General features: G+C 35.0%; 1 protein-coding gene and 1 long non-coding RNA gene across 4 annotated transcripts; both read right to left on the minus strand.

Moving 5' to 3' along the window:
- Positions 1–162: 162 nt before the first annotated feature.
- On the minus strand, positions 163–12,002 carry LOC129943534 (solute carrier family 25 member 44). Of its 3 annotated transcripts, none has more exons than XM_056053047.1 (4): positions 11,854–12,002; positions 10,662–11,547; positions 10,473–10,600; positions 163–1,176 (listed from the first exon to the last, which is right to left on the minus strand). In XM_056053047.1, exons 2-4 carry the CDS (start codon positions 11,278–11,280, stop codon positions 985–987), a joined length of 939 nt encoding a protein of 312 aa, XP_055909022.1. In that variant the 5' UTR covers positions 11,281–11,547; positions 11,854–12,002; the 3' UTR covers positions 163–984. The 3 variants fall into 3 exon arrangements, with proteins under 3 accessions (XP_055909022.1, XP_055909023.1, XP_055909021.1); XM_056053048.1 differs by having other exon boundaries at positions 11,693–11,989; XM_056053046.1 differs by having other exon boundaries at positions 10,662–11,989.
- LOC129943535 (uncharacterized) lies at positions 3,019–4,500 on the minus strand. The gene is made up of 2 exons (XR_008781263.1): positions 3,658–4,500; positions 3,019–3,596 (listed from the first exon to the last, which is right to left on the minus strand). It is a non-coding gene; the product is annotated as an uncharacterized LOC129943535 (long non-coding RNA).
- Positions 12,003–17,340: the final 5,338 nt, after the last annotated feature.

Below are 17,340 nucleotides of genomic sequence, written 5' to 3' on the forward strand. Positions count from 1 at the left end.
TTATTCAATAACCCAATAAAGTTAAAATTTTATTTTAAACTTAATCTCTATTCTTATTTTGTAAATAATAAATAACAATGAGGTTTGAAGAGCAACTGAGGAGGATTAACTAAATATAAATATAAATAAAATAAAATATTTACAATGACCTCATTAAACAAAGTTTTCTGTTTTCTTTTTCTATAAATTGTGTAAAAAAAAGTTATTTCTTTTATTGTTTGGATTTAAATTAAATTATTTAATTATATTTTATGACAAGAAATTTAGTACAAAATAAAAACTAAAGAACAGCATTGTGAAAAGTATTTATTGTTGTTTTATGATTGTACAGCTTCAATTTTTTTCTATTAGTTAATTAAGACAAAGAGCTATACGAACATTAAAGAAACTTTTTTTTTTATTCATTACAACAAAAGTTTAACAGGCCAAATATAAACGAAGCATTAAGAACTTTATTTAAGTTATTTTCATGTAATCTGTACAATCTTTTAAAATGTTTTGTTTTTCAAGAAAAGATAGATCTCGTATGGAATGCAAATAATATAAATTGTTTTTCTTTTTGAAACAAAAACTTAATCCTAATTTCAATTTATTTGTTTTTTTTTTTTTGAAAATTGTTTTCCGTTTATGAATTCATTTATATTTTTGTTTGTATAAAATACATAAATTTATTAAATAATATTTATTTAATTTATAATTTTTCACCGGTGGATGACGTTAATCAGGCGATGCGCGCTCAAATCTCTTTGGTTATTGAAAGACTTCTTTTCTTATATAGAATAAATATCTCTTTAAATTTCCATTGATGGCTATTACTGTGTTAATTTGTTTCCTTTTATTGTTCTTTGTCATAAATGCAAAATAAATATTATTTAGATGTTTATTTAATTATTTCTTTTTTTGTTTGTGCTCAAAATATTGTTAATGTTGAACAATCAACGATTTTCTATTTTTGTTAAACAATTTTTGTGGATAAGAGATTTTTTACCAACGTATAAGGTGTTTGTACTGTTCGTCTATGGCTATTCGCTTGATTGTTTCATAACCTAGGATTATACTAAATGAAAAGGCAGCCGATTGAACCAACCGAGCAGATAGTCCTTTGAAGAATACATTCATTCTTTCTTCGGCCCAGAGGTCTTTGAAGGCGACTTTCATTGAATCCAACCGTTGCACCTTAAATAAAAAAGTATTTTATTAATTTATTGATGTATATTTTATGTGTTATCAGATTTTTTTCCTATATAAAATAAAACAGATCTTTTGCATTTACACTCTGCTTCAATTCTATGAAGTTTAAATATATTTTAGGTTAAGTTCCAAACCTATGTTTATGCATAATCGGATCGCTTCACAGAACCCCTTCTGCGGATCGCTTCACAGGACCCCATCTGCGGCACTGGACACCTTACTCTACCTAACACCTCTTGATATATTTAGCAAACAACTAGCTGCAAGCTCTGCTTTTCGCCTCAAAGCTTCGTCGCAGTGGACTAACAACATTGGCCATTTCGTATTTCTGTCTTCCATTGTATCGTGTTCCAGGCGGAACTTTGGCGATAAAAGAAGTCTTGTCCTGGTTTAAAGAAAACGTGATATCAACATCTGAAATCCGTATTTTCTAAGATAGTCAAGTTTCTCGACTCGGTCTCTACAAACTCTATAACAGTCCATAACTGTCGATCATCTCTAATTGAGAACTGGGTGCTCATTTTTACTCAATTCGAATTTGTTGCTATTATCTCTCAAATATCTTCTTTTGATTTAAGTACAGGACACTTCATCGCCGTCACTTTCACTCTCCGAATCAAAGAAAAACATTTCGGAAAAGACTTAAAATTAAAAGTAGAATGAAATAATTTCAAAGTAAACTCATTTGACATTTCATTTTATAGTTCACAATGACTTTTTTAAGTAAAAGTCACAATGGAACTCGTCTCAAATTACGTGCTGTCAAAAATAATTTGTTTCGAGTTGATCGACGATCGACAATCCTCGATTGTATCAAGGTACGTGCTGGCACCCCTGGGCCATAAGGACATTCCAAGAACTGTAAGGCAGTTGAACTCGCCAGGAACGGTACAGTGCAGCACTGCAGCCCATCCTACAACGTTTGGCAAATGCTGACAAACCAATCGCTACTTGTAAACTGTTACAAATGCAAGACGCTAAGAAGAAGAAGGCAAACACCAGGTGGAACAACATCACCACGTGTCAGGTAACAAAAAACAGTAGGCCAACACTAGATTTAAAGCGATCAAGGTGCTCGCTATCCCTAAGCAGATCGCATATAAGCTCGATAATAGGTGTCATAACCGGACGCTGTCTACTAGAAAAGCACGCTACGCAGCTAGGCGTATTCTTAAATGACTGATGAGGAAACAGTTCTTCACCTTCTTTGTACATGCCCTGCTCTAGCTCAAAAACGCATGAAATACCTAGGAAAATTCTTCTTTAACAATCTAAACGATCTAAATCATATCAGCATAATCAGCCTCTCACGTTTCGTAAGGGCCTCAAACTGGTTTCATTGAGATTAGGAGGAAGCCTCAAGATTCATGTAGTATCACACCATTAAATTGGCCTAAGTGTGTTTTAAGGATATTTGTAATATGGTCCCGAAAAGTTAATGTCTTGTCTAAATATACACCAAGATATTAGAATCACTACAGCTTATGAAAAACCGGATTTCTGAGTAGGGTGACATGGTCGACATTGCACCAGTGGTACTCCATGCACCACGGCGAAATCTAACATACCGACAGTAACATCAGTGTAAACTTCACATTATCTTACGCGCCTTTCGCCAAAATGTCAGTGGATCTATTCTCAGTCTGGTGCTAGTTGTTGGTACGTGTGGACGTGTACAAGCCTTTTTTCAAATTAAAAGTGCAAAACAAAAAATTGAGGTAAGCTGTTTTTTTTTCTCATTTAAGTTGTGGTCCATTTTTTTTTACTAAACATCGATAAAAATAATTTGTATTGTTTTATTCATTGGTAAAATAATATAGATTCAAATATAATTGGGTAGATAGCGATTTATTTTGACTTCAAAATAAAGTGAGGGGGTAGTGCACTATGCACCACAACAACATGGTATTAAATGCACCATGGTGCATTTTGCACCCACTTGTCTAGAAAATTTACTCAGATTTTTCTAATTTTGTTTTAGATACCAAGGAAGCCAGTTTCGAATAGGAAGAAGGGATTCCACACAAGGGATGAGATGAAACAAGGTCTCTTGAATATCGATGCCGGAATGTCGATTCGAAAGGCTGCAAAGGAATGCAAGCTTTCGTACCACACAGTACGAAGATATTTTTTAAAATCAATGAATTCGGATCCTCTTTCCGACATCCGCTTGACTCCAAATTACCAGCATTTAATGATTTTTACTGAGGAACAGGAAACATCACTTAAACAATACATTGACTACTGTGCAAGTATTTTTTATGGCATCACTGCCAAAGATTGCCTTTTTTAAGCCCATTTGATTTTAGACCACAAATGAAAGCTGGTCCTCGTAAGCCCAGGAAGCGCACCGCTGGCTGGTAGAAGCATTATTGCTATAGACACTCACGAGAAAAATGAAATAGCTGTAAAAAAAAAGTATCAAAAAACTGACAAAAAATCCAATTATTGTAAAACGAAAAGTACTTAAGGAAAGTGATAGCGAAACTGATGTCTCATTACCACTTGATGACTCAGAGGACAATTTTAAATTATCTGAAGATGATATTTTAACAAATGATTCAGTTATTTTAGACTATAAGACTATTGAACGTCCATTAATTCGATCTCCTTCTGTAAATGATTTTGTATTAGTGACTTATAAGTCAAAAAAATCCAAAGTTTGCTATATTGGAAAAATATTAGAACCTAAAAACAGTAGTAACGAATGGTTCATTTCATTTTTGAGACTAAAATCAAAGGCTAATGAGCTTTTTTGTATGCCACAAGGCCCAGATTTTGCACTAGTCAATGAGGGGGAGATAAAATATATTCTTAAAGATCCTTCTGTATCAGGACAACAATCACTGTACAAATTTTCTGAATATGTTTTCAAACTAAACATATGTTAATCTATTATCCGTTTAACGGATATTAATGAATTTTTTGGCTGTTTTTTTTTTTTAAATCTCTTGAAGAGAAATATTTAATTTATTTACATTTTTTGTTATTATTAATTTTTTATATATTTTATAAGTGTTAAATGAACTATTTTTGTTTTTATTCTTAAAGATACAATGTATTCCCATTTGAATAAAATTCAGTATCACTTGAAATGCTTGTTTTATTTATAAATGTTAGTTGGTGGTGCATTGAGTACCTACATGGTGCATTGTGGACATAAGACTGGTTCATTTAGTACCTACCATGGTACACTATGCACCATTTCAGTTTTTCTGAATAATCAATTTTAGATTTAAGAATAAACATACAATGCAAAAATTAACTATGTACGAATTTGTCTAACAAATCCATATAAATGATGTTAAAAAATCTAACAAAAATAATTACATTTATGGAAACTATGACCGTTTGAAAAATGGGTGGTGCAATGTCGACCATGTCACCCTACTCTAAAATAAGGAACATAATAGTAAACATGGAAAAGTCCAAGATTATGATTTTCAAGAACGGAGAAAGCAGAAACTGCCTTAATGAAAAATGGAACTACCATGCTAAAAATATAGAGTTGGTCAAAAAATTCAAATACCTTAGAGTGATTTTGACAAAAAATGTAAATATGGAAACGCATCTAAAAGAAAAGCTTACAAGTGCAAAAGCCGCCATCAGCGCATCTTGGAGTAGGTGTTTCTCAAACAAAAATATCGCACACAGCAGTAAGTACACTATTTTTAAGGCAGTAGCATAATCAATTTTATTCTATGCAGCTCAAGTGTGGGGAGCGAAGCAATATGAAGATGTGGAAAAATTGTTACGCTTCAAACTTAAAAGGACCTTCCGGCTGCCAACAAATACGCCGAACTATATAGTTATGTTTGAAACAGGACTGCAGCCACTCTTTGTACGAACACTTCGAATACAGATTGATTATGTGCTCAAAATCATGAATATGGATAATTACCGGTTACCGAAGATAGTGGCACTTCAAACTATTCGAGAGAGGTCGGGATGGTATGCAGGGCGTAGAGCGATTATGAGAAACGAAAATGGAATCAAGAAAATGTTGCCACTTGCCACCCAAAAATGAAAAATGGTATTTTTTTTAAACGCAACTAACTTCACACCTATTTACAAATGTTAAAATGTGAATGTTGGTAAAGTTTTAAGTTTAAATTTGATTTGCATTCGGTTCGGTAAAATGTTTTTTTATTGCTATTACTTTCTTGAAAGCGAAGATGAATCTGAATCCGAAGGAGAAAAACGCGTAATAAGGGCACTCTTAAGAGATTCATCCGCCCTAATGAGCCTTTCAAGTTCTACGTAAGTAAATGAAAATCCTTTTGTTCATGCTGTATTTAAGTAAATTCCTAAAATATTTTCAAGGTTCAAGCAACTTTTTCGTCTAAACAAGGAAGCGTTTAAATATGTATTGAACAAGATTGATAGACAGCTTCCAACAAAAGCTGAACGAGTGCTTGAAGGCACTCGTAAATAAAAATACGAGTATCGTTTTTTTTACGATTCTCGTTTCTCGTCATCGCAATTTCACAAATACTCCGTATTAAAAACGATTATCGTTTTTCATAATAACCCCCCAGAATGGATTAAACTAGTGACACGGACCTTAACATAGATAACTTTGATTTCAATCAATGGAAAGAATCACTGTACCACCTTATTGCAAAAGTGGATGATATATTATGGGGAAAATGCCTTAATGAAGCAACTGGGTCTCTGCACAGAGAAATTTACAGTCACAATTTGGAAGCGAAGAACTATTTCCGGGATGAATACAGCGTAAAGGAGATTTCGATGATGGTAAAGCTGCGTGGTGAACTCGTACCTCTTAACTTCATTCCACATAGGGAGGATTTACCAATATTATGCTCCTTATGTAATCTACAAGTCAGAGAAGATGTATTTCACTTCATGGGTAAATGTCCAATTATTAAAGACATCAGGAGAAATTTTCTTGGAACGGGTTTTTTGAACGAAAATGAAATTGTATCATTGTGCAACGAAGTCGACGTTAAAAAACTTTATATGTACTGCAAACTGGCTCTAAATTAAAGGGAGAGAATTTTTAATGAGAGTTTCTGAAGATAATATTTAATTTCAATAGTAAACTATTCAAAAAAGATTTTTTTTTAAAACATGTACCTAATTCATTTATTTATAAATGATATTTCATAAAAAATATGTTTCCAATTTATGTTTTGTTAACTAGGCAGACGGCAGAATGCCATTCTTTTGTTGATTTTTGAAAACAATATAAATTATTTAAGACAAGCAATAAAAATGTATCTAATCTAAAAAAAAAATCTAATCTACACCAAGATATTTGACAGAATCAACCCACGCGGTATCACATTTATTTATCTTTAGCTGATCAAGTGGTAAAGCACAGGCTTTTCTTTTCCTGGTAAAAAATATTGCCAATGTTTTTTTAGCATTCAGACCTACTTTCCATGTTATGAAATAATCATGGATTTTATTTAGAGCAGGTTGCAACTTGCAAGTCATTTTCAATTTCATTCTCAATTTTACTTGAACTGTAAATGGTCGTATCATCGGCAAACATTGCTATTTCAAAGTTCCATATTTCTAGAATATCAGCAATATACGTTATGTATAATAATGGACCTAATACTGACCCTTGAGGAAACCCCGATGTTATATTTTTAACGGAAGAGTGTTTGCTTTTTAAATTAACTTGAAATTGCCAGTTTCTAAGGAAGCTTTGTATAAGTTTTATTATATATACAACAAAATAATTTTAGTTTATAAAGTAGACCATCATACCATATGCTATCAAAAGCCTTTTTTAACATCCAGAAGGACAAGGCCCGTTGATTCTTTTGCATTCATTTTGTCTTTAATATGTTTGCAAATTCTATGAACGTGATGTGTCGTACTATACTCGTAATTTTGCCTGAACCCAAACTGTTGGTTTGACACAACATTGGAAGACTCAAGAAAATCAAGAAGTTTAATTTTAATAATTTTGTCTAGTATTTTGCTAAAACTACTAATTAGGCTTATTGGTCGATAACTATTAAGTATGTTTGGTGGTTTTCATACCTTGAGGATGGTATGATTTTCACAGTTTTCCATTTGCTTGGAAAGTATTTTATCTTTAGACAAGCGTTAAAAATAAAACATATAAAAGATACACCAATTATTGGTTGCTCCTTAAAGTAGGAATTTTTCAAAGTATCTACTTCTGGCGCTTCATGTTTCCACATACCATGTATTATCCCTTTAATATCATCGTTTGTGACAAAAACATCTACTGGCAAAGGTTTATCATTACTGTTAATAAAGTTAATTAACTCACTTATTAGACTGTTAACTGAGCTGGTTTCATTTACTAACGGATTTTTTTCAAACAATCCCGCAAAATGTCAGCTTTTTCTTCACAGGTTATCAACAAGGAACCTTTGTGTTCTAAGTGAGGAATAAATTTGTTGTTTGGGATACCAACCAATTGAGGCTTGTTTTTTGTTTTGTTATTTCATTAGCTGCCATAGTCCAGTTAATGAACGAAAAAATTACCTTCATCTCAAAAAAAATCCAACAGTTTTGAAACTTGGCACTCTTACTAAGAGATGTCTGGTGATGACCAAAAAAAAAGTCCCCAAGAATCTGATGTGAGCTCGAGCGGCAGTTAAGATAAACATGGAGTTTGTTTCAGTTTTCCACGTTTATCTTGAAAACTATTTGTCGTATCAAAAAATGTTGTTCCACAAAATCAAAGATCATTAAATTTTATTAAATAAGCTTTTATGTATTTTTTCGTATCTCTATAGTTTAGAAAGTAACTCTAGCGGCAGTTAAGAGAAACATACGGTTTTTTCGGTTTTTCGGGTTTATCTTGAAAACTATTTGTCGTATCAAAAAATAATCTTCTACAAAATTAAAGCTTATTAAATTTCCTAAAAAAATGTGGTATGTATTTTTTCCTGTCTGTAACTGTCCACAAAAAAGTGTAGTTTTCAATTTGTATGTCCTTTCTTACTTCTGAAATTCGTTGGCCCACTATATGGCCTGCATGCCTAGAGAATAAGCTTTGCAAGTTACTTTATCATCTTCAACGATGCCACTCGCTATTAACATAATTAAATTTGTAACTGGAAATGGAGGATGACTTTAAAACCAATTTGACAGCTTTGCAAGGTCTGTATTATCTTTAATTTTACGTGCCTCCCCAAAATCTTCATTTGAATTCTTCGAGTGATGAGCAAATTTCATGAGTAGCAGTCAGCCCTAGCTAAGTACATATCAGTGATTCTATGCCCTCGTGTCAAGGCACCCATACTCTTCATTCCAAGCATTACAGTTTGTTCAATTGTCTGGTCTGACCACACCCCTGTCCAAAATGGATCAGTTCTTCTCATAGTAAAGTAACCCTCTTGCGCAAAGTTTTTAAATTCATCTGGGGTTATCACAGAAGGCAGTTTTATCATGTCCTGCGAATACAGGTGACGTGATTTGGCGTACGAAAAGTGTTCGGCGACATGGAAATATGGAATCATATTTTGCACACATTTAAAATGGACATTTCAATCGCCAGACCGCTAAGCGTGAATAAAATCTTTAAGCAATGTAATTATACTAAACAACGGAATCCATAATCTTGCTGTTGGTCCATTAGATTTGAGTTTGTTAAGATTTGTTTTGTAGTTTCTCACTATTGGATCAAATGAGGGGTTTGTTTAAGTGCACATAACGAAGGAGACTTATCAAGAAAATTTTTGATGAGATTTTGGATTTCCTCTAATTCATGTTGGCTTATGTCGGCTTGTTCCATTATTACATTAGCTAAAGATGTCTGTATTAGTATTAAATCACGAACAGCTCTAGCGCATACTTTTCCTTGCAGCATTTTTTCAACAGAAACCGGGGCGTATACAGTACTCATTAACTCTAGCAGCCCACTTTCACTGATCAGAAAACCTATTCGAACAATATAAGGCATTAACAGGTGAAACCCACCCAATTTGATTACGCATTTTAATAGACGGGATCAAAGGAAGTTGTGGTAACGATTTCTTTACTTTTTATATAAAGAGGCTGGTCAAATGCTACCACTACGCATTTTTGGTCAAATTTGCAACACAAACTGCCAACATAGTACAATGCAGTGTAAAGTGTATAAAAGTCGGACGGTGAAGAGTTTATGAACGGAGAGGAATGATTTTAGTTTTTTGCACTAAATAAGTCTGTTGTTATTGAGTGCACGTACCCTTTCTATTTTGGAGCATAGTAAATGCCTATAAACTTTGATGCCAACCAAAGAGTGACATATGGTTTTGGCTGTAACATTTCTTCGGAACACGCATTCACATTCTCAAAAACTAAATTTTTTTAAATTCCCCTTCTATTTAGCACAAGGTAGTTTTTTCAGCTTTTGAATACGTGTTTCTTTTCCTGTGGAAGTAGATGCAGATTGCTTCGCTGGAATCTGGTCACGTGTGGCAAAAAGCTTTCTGTATAGAAGTAAGGCAAGGATGCTTAGTATTGAAGACATGAATGATGTGGACGCAGAGCTGATATTATGCTATGCCTTATTGCGATGCAATTCCATTTTCTATTTTCAATGTTCGTTTTCTTTATTATAAGAGTTTCGAGAAACGTTTTTAGGGTTTTAGGTACACAATCGTTATCAACGTGTTTGATGAAGATGTGATGATTATGATTGATGATGATTATTATGAATCTGGTTTTCATTCATTTCTTAATCGTATAAATTTCTGTTAGGGCTACTGGGTCAATATCTAGCTATTAACATCTTTAAATAAAATCTATTGTTTTAAATGTGTGCATGACTGAAATATGAACTGTATCAAGTTATATGTTTCATATTAATCGTAATGCTCTTCCAACTGCCGTCGCGTCTGTTCTTAAACAAAAACGTTGGGTTAAATTTACGATAGGCTGTGGTAGAATCTGAATAATAGTAATTTTTTTTTATGATATGTTGTCCTGCTTAGGGCTGACCATTATCAGCATTTTGATATTATTTAATAGATAAGAACTACTTTCACTTTCAATTTTCTGCAATTTTTTTTTATAACAATAAATATAAAGTGATTCAGACAAAGTTAAATAAAAAAGGAAATATAGATAAGAATGTGCTTACTTCGAAGCTTCTAATAGCAACAAAAAGTGAACAAAACCAAACCAATAAAAAGATGTTATTCGGAATACCGTCAATTCTAGAACAGACCTTAAAGATTAGCTGTCGGATCAGTTATTCCGTCAATTTTCAAAGAGGCGATTAAAACCTCAAGCCATGCTTAGTTGATAGTAATTATGCAAAACATCAGAAGTTATCTTACCTGTAATCGCGCCCGAATTATATCCAATGGATTTGTAATAACAGTTGTAGTAAAACCTCCCAAGCTACCGGCTACACATTGAATTAAGAGATGCGACACGTACGGTGGGCAAACTCGACATAATTCCTCTAATAAATAAAAAATCGAATTTTAATGAAGAACTAAATTATAAGGTTGTATGTGATTTACCTTGGTACATGTGATAAAACACCCACCATAGTGCCGAATTCGGCACATAGGCCATCAGACTGGCTGTATAACCTCGATAGAAACCTTTGAATCCATCTCTTCGGACAATCTCTTTGGCAATGTCTAATGAAATATTAAGCCTACTCCTGTTGGGTCCAGTATTAATTCCTAAAGGATTCATGTGGGACTTTCCCATGCCCAGCACCATAGCGTGTTGGGATATCACATCGAATGGGACTATGATGGTCTGGCCGACCAATGAGGCGCATCCGCCTCCTATAAGAGACTTCATTCGGTGTCCAGCACCGAAATCGTTGAGTATATGTCTCACACCCTCGTATGTACTTATGTAGAAAACTCCTGAAACAATCTGAACCGAGGATATCCAGAAACCTCGGTACAAACCTGGAACACCTTCGGATTTGTATATTTTGAAAGCGCAATCGATCATGCCCTTGTACAGGTCACTCCGGTGCTGCACTTGAAGTTGAGTTTTGATCACTGTCAGCGGGAAGAGACAGCAACGTACTGAGAAGGAACTCAGCATGGACAGCGGGAAGAACTTCTTCTTGTCCATCATGTCCCATTCGATGGTCTTAATGTAAGTATTGCTGCCCATTTTTACTTGTGGTAGTTATTTATATTTAGGTTGGTCGAGTTAATTTCTTTCGTTATTTGTGTTTTTTGTGTGTTATTCTTTTATTTTGAGGCTGTTCTCAGGACATCAGACTTATAAAGTATTAGATTTATGTTAACGAAGTTTAGTTCCCACTCTAGGTCATCCTCTATTACTACAAAGGGTTCGTTGAGACTTTGTAAGCTTCCTCATTTGCTCAGTTTCCCATACAAATGTAAACGTCCTTGGTGTCTGCAGCATTACTTAGACCTGCGAATTTAGAGTTTTGTTTTATTGTGTTAATTGTTGACTCTGTACCAAGATCATTGTCATGGTGATTCATTCCAAGGTGTTCTCAAACAATATTGAACTTCAAAACATTTATTTCATGCAAACTCATTCTTTTTTTATGCACCTGATACATCTCGTCTTTCTTTTTTCGATTTTTCGTTCTACTTATATAATTCGTTTATGCGTAAATAAAATAATTTCGCGATTTTAGAATAATTTGCGGAACTGACAACATGGATTTTTACAAAATACTTTAAACATTTTATGTGTTTAACTTTTTCTCACCATTTAATCGGAAATTAATTATAATGTGATTTGATAAAATTCAATTTTTTTAGCTTCAAACTTTGGCTTTACTTAAGATTTTGCGAAATGATGCAAATAGCAAATCCAAATCTTGGCTCCTGACATTTGCTGATTTGACGTTTGTGTTTTATGACGTTTTTTGAACATGACCTTTGTATTTTGTTGTTTGGAAGAGTTCGAAAGTTTACTTAAAATTAAGCTTTGTAAGGTGTTGGTAAATAATTTAATTTCGAAAAAGTAAGACAGATTTACCAGTCAAAAATAATATAATGTGAAATTTGTGAGGGATAGTTGTACAACATTTATACAGTGTTTTAGCTTTGATGGGTTAAATAAAGAAATATTTAAAATCCTTTTACCCGCCGAAATTTAGGTTCTTAAAACTAACGAGTTTGAAATGTTACTTTGGTTAAATATTAGATGACGATTGAGCAACTGCACTTAAATAATATTGAAAATCAAAAAAGTTATGAATTCATGACATTTTCAAAGTTTATTCTACTTTCATTTGCAAATGTACTTATAAAGAGTTGAATTTAGTGCCTTACACTTCAATTGGTGATGCAATCCTAGTTTAAAATGTTTGCGTTGAAACATGGAACAGCGCCAAGCGCTCAAACCAATTAATCTCTCTGAGTAGATTGCACATTAGCTACGTTATAGGTGTCCTGACTGGGCACCGCTTAATAGGAAGGCGTGCTATTCGATTTGGAGCCCCTGCAAATGATTTTTGTAGGATTTGCATGGACGAGGAGGAGGAGGAGACAATATCTCATCTTCTGTGCACATGCCCTGCCTTATCACAAAGACGTAGAATCCACCTTGGAGACTACTACTTCAACCATACCAGCGATCTAAAAAATTCTGACATTATTTGTCTCCTACGCTTCATTCGAAGCTCCAATTGGTTCGACGAGTTAAGCTGATCAACTGAGCCATGTGGTATCACCACGGACCATACTTTGGTCTAAGTGTGTTGGACTTCCCAACCAACAGCCACTTTAACCTATCCTAACCTAACATGGAACATTGTATTGTAATATTCAGCTTGGTCCGACAGTTATAATTTATTCACACTTGTACATAAAACACAATTTAACTCTATTTAAATTGCTCCAAACTAATTTATTGAACACCTTCAATTATAACTTTTCAAACACAGTCTTTACTTTACCGCAGTTCACAACCAATAATGTTCGCTTCCGAGCGCCTATTTATCTACCTCAAATTGGTTCGAGAAACTACTAGGTTCTTGTAGGCGCGAAATGTTCGCGAAGTGAGTTCTGCTTTTAATCACTTGATGTTTCTCGATGATTAACGCAGCTAGTTCTCCTTTAGTCACTAGATGTTGCCCTTATTCTAAATATTCTACATAAGTGTTTACTCCTACAAATAAAATGGTTGCTACGTACTTATTCTACTATAACACGATATTAGAGTAAAAGAGACAAAGAGTGACTCCCTTTTGTATCCGGTAAACGACATCGTTGATTTTGGTAATGACTGTATATGGACCTTCCCAGTCCCGATTCCAGTTCCTGATCTCCTGCTTGGAACTCTGTTGTTGTCGCTATGATATATAGCGTGTCTTCATTCGGTCACTGAACATCTTTATTTTAAACCTGGTATTGCGGTGGATCTGAAGGAGTCTTTTTCTAATGTCATCCTCGGCTTGCGGCTCCGACGTTGGACATCCAAATTTCATTTCGCTCGGCAGTCTGATGTTCCTTTCCACCATAATCTCAGACTGTGTATGGCCAGTTGAGCTATGTCTTGCACTTCTATACGCCATCAAAAACAGTGGAATGTGTCTATCCCAATCTCGCTTGTTGAGACTTCCTCAACTCGTCGTTGCTCCAGCCATAAATGGGATCGGCTCTGGTTCGTTGGACAGTACCCACTTCTCTTCCTCGGTGACTCCTTTCCACAGTAGCCTTTTGCCAAGAGCATCTTTGGACTTGCTAGGTGAACCAATCGCTCGATGTCTGACTTAAGCTGCTGCAGAGTTTCACATCTTTTCTGTGTCCTATTGTTTAGCTGAACTCAGAAGACTTCTGCCATGTGACTATTCCCAACCCGCTGTTTGATTGCGTTTACCAGAACTGTGAAGTCACCACTCTTCTCTCCTGGGATGGTTTGTAGCAGTTCAACAGCAGATCCTCTTAACGCAAGCGTAAGAGCAATGTATTTTTCGTGATCGTCCCAGCCGTTTGTTAACGCTGCTGCTTCAAATTTTGTATTGTAGATTGACCACACGGAAACTGACCATCAATGCTTGAAGGATTCACTTCTCTCTTCCTTGAGCACTCACACACTTGATTTTCTTTTCGAAGTCCGCAAACCTGCCTTCTTAAAGGTTTCTCTGTTCGTCAAGTCGCTCTAGAATATTCTGCTGTTCTTGCTTTTGGTCGCTTCTTTGGGCTTTTAGTTGTTTCAGAACATTCTTTTGGATTCTTTTTCAAATTTGGCTAAAAGAACTGACACCATGTTATTTAAGGCAACATTTGCATTTACCTCTTTCACTTTTGCTTCTATAATTCGAAAGCAAACGTATGTGGTATGTGGTCTTTATTTACGAAAGGCAACTGAAGCTTTTGTTTTGCTGAAGACCTGCCCTCAGCCCTCTAGTGAAATGAAATATCACCATAATATATTACTTTTTATTCGAATAAAAAAGTGCTCTTCAGCACCGAATTAAATTTGACTCAACCTTCTTTTAGTTTTTGAAGCAATTTGCAATAAATCTCATAAGATCTCGTGTTTAAGTTAAGTTTATGATTATCTCCATTATTTCTATAGCTAAAATCGTGTTAACATCTATACCCAAATTTAAAGGATAGACATTATTTACTAACTTTGTTTTATGGTCGCAACCACTTCAAAGATAGAGAGCAGAAAGTGAACACGTCTCAGCAATATTTAGAGATTAGATATATTAGGGCCAATGATGTTCTTGAGTCTTCTGGATAGAATTGAAAAGAGAGCTCTAAAATGATAGGAGATCGCTCTCTTGCCGAGACATTTGCTGCTCTTGAAAACCACCGCAAGGTTTCATGCCTATCATTATTTTGTCGATATTTTGAATCCAACCATAATACCCGTGCCGATAGGAGTGTCCATCAGTGCTTGATCCCGATTTCGGAAGTACTGTTAAGTACAGGGATTCTTTCTTTAGCTTCAATAAAGGACGACAGGAATGCTCAATATTTCCCACTTATTACAATGTGTAGACAATTAAAACCAATGTTCATTGTCATCTCCCTTCTTATTCTTTCCTGATAACCCCTTTATATTGTGCGCGCACTAAAGGGGTTATGAATGCCCTTATAGTGATTGAACACAGTGCGAGCAATCAGGAAAGGAGGATAGGATAAGAAAGGAGAAACCGATGCACGTTAGTTTTGAATGTCTGCACATTGTAATGAGTGGAAAATATTGAGCCTGGTAAAGCATTCCACATTCTTGTAGTGTGGCTAACGAAAGAAACTCTGAACTTAACAGTACGTCCAAAAGTTTGCTCAAGGGTAAACTGATGGACATTCCTAACAGTACGGGTATTACGGTTGAATTGTTTAAGGGGAGGAATGAAACTGGCTATTTCGCTAGAGCATTGTTTATAAAAATAACGACAAAACAAAAAACCACCTTGCGGTGGTGTTCAAGAGAAGCAAATGTCTCGGTAAGAGAACGATCTCCAATCATTTTTAGAGCTCTTTTTTTAAACTATCCAGAAGACTCAAGTATGGTATTGGAGCACCAGCCCAAATATGAAAGTTATTCTCAAGTTTTGGACGAATAAAAGCTTTGTAAATTATAGCCAGATCAGAAGGAAAAAACTTCTTGCATCGTCGGAGAAAACCTAAACACTCAGTCTCCTCGATGCTACTACTCATGGAAAGTGGCATTGGGGGAAGGTTACGCTTTTGTGACAGTAGACAGCATTGAGTTTTCGAAGCATTAAATTCTACACGGTTTTTGATTCCCCATTGAACAATGCTGTCAAGATCAGAATTTTATAAGCTTATCAAACGCTGCCGTTGGTAGATCATTTATAAAAAAAAGGAAGAGCGTCGGAGACAAGACGGAGCACTGGGGCACACCAGCATTTATTTTATGAATATCAGATTTGAACCCGTTTAATATACTACTTGAATTGAACGGTCCGAAATATAATTTTTAACCCAACAAAGAAGAGATTCATCGATACCAAATGCACACATTTTCGATAAGAGAGCTTGATGCCAAACTCTATCAAATGCCTTTGAAATATCAAGTGCAAAAATCTTACTTTCTCCAGAACGATGTAAAGATTTGTTCCACTGTTCAATGAGATAAACCAGGAGATCACCAGTGGACCTATTGCTACGAAAGCCATACTGCCGGTTATTAAAAAGCTTCCTTTCTTCAAGATATTTCTTAAGCTGAAAATTGATCAGCGTTTCCACGACCTTGGAAAGAAGGGACGAAAGTTAGAGGGGGAGGAGGACTCGCCTTTTATAGGGACAGGCTGGACAAATGCAGTTTTCCATCCACTCGGAAAGAAGAATAGCCCAGATGGAAAAGCTTACGCAGTGGTTTTGCCAGCGTTAAAAACACCTCTTCAAAACAAAAGCGGGGATACTACCCGGGCCAGCGGATTTGTAAATGTCAAGATCTTTTAGCACTCTGGCAACTGTACGAGTTCCAAAGAAGATTTGTCCCAGAGAAACGTTTACGCGTTCAAGTACAGGAGGAGTTATGTCACTCATCGGCAGCTTTGAATTAACAGCAAACTGTGCTGCAAGCAAATTGGCTTTATCAATCGAGCTTACAAAAGAAGTGTCATTGGAAACGAGCGTAGGAACTGACGATGACGTAGTGTTGCTTGCTCATACCAGCATCTCTTATTTTAAGGTTGACCTATTTTATCGCCTTATTTTACAATGTTTTAAAATGCTTAAATTTACTGAAAGTTCTTTATGAAACTTAATTTAAAACTATTAATTTTTTAAACATCAGAAATATGTACATTTTAGTGTACAGATTTTTCTTTAGTGATACACTGGCTTAGTGCTTTAATATAACATGGTCTTTCATTAATTAAAAACATGTTTTTTTGTTAATTAAAAGAAGAAACATTCCTAGTCTCACATTAATAAATAAATAAATTGGGTGGCGCAACAGCCTATTGCCTTACAACGCCTAATCATTCCTATGTGCTAGTACTCTTGTCAGGGATGGAGGGAACCTACAGTTTTAAGCCAAATCCGAACAGTTAATTTGATAAAGCACTTATCATGTCAAAAATTATTCTTGAAGAATTTGTCAATTCCTCGCAAAAGGCAGCGCCCGTGAAAAAAAAAATGTTGATGGCGTAGGCAGGTATCGGACTCAAAACCTCTGGCATGTCAGTCCAACGCACTAACCAAGGGTACTACTACCCACATTAATAGTTTTTTAAATTGTTAATTAATTAATTTATATAAT

This window comes from Eupeodes corollae, chromosome 1 (assembly GCF_945859685.1).
Source record: "Eupeodes corollae chromosome 1, idEupCoro1.1, whole genome shotgun sequence".
NCBI classification, from domain to species: Eukaryota; Metazoa; Arthropoda; class Insecta; order Diptera; family Syrphidae; genus Eupeodes; species Eupeodes corollae.

Excerpts from the sequence above, each read along its gene's own strand:
- LOC129943534 (XM_056053047.1), bottom strand. The coding sequence starts at position 11,280 with ATGGGCAGCAATACTTACATTAAGACCATCGAATGGGACATGATGGAC. Across the intron at positions 10,601-10,661 it reads GTTTTATCACATGTACCAAG|AGGAATTATGTCGAGTTTGC; the intron begins GTAAATCACATA and ends TTTATTTATTAG. Across the intron at positions 1,177-10,472 it reads TAATTCGGGCGCGATTACAG|GTGCAACGGTTGGATTCAAT; the intron begins GTAAGATAACTT and ends TTTTTATTTAAG.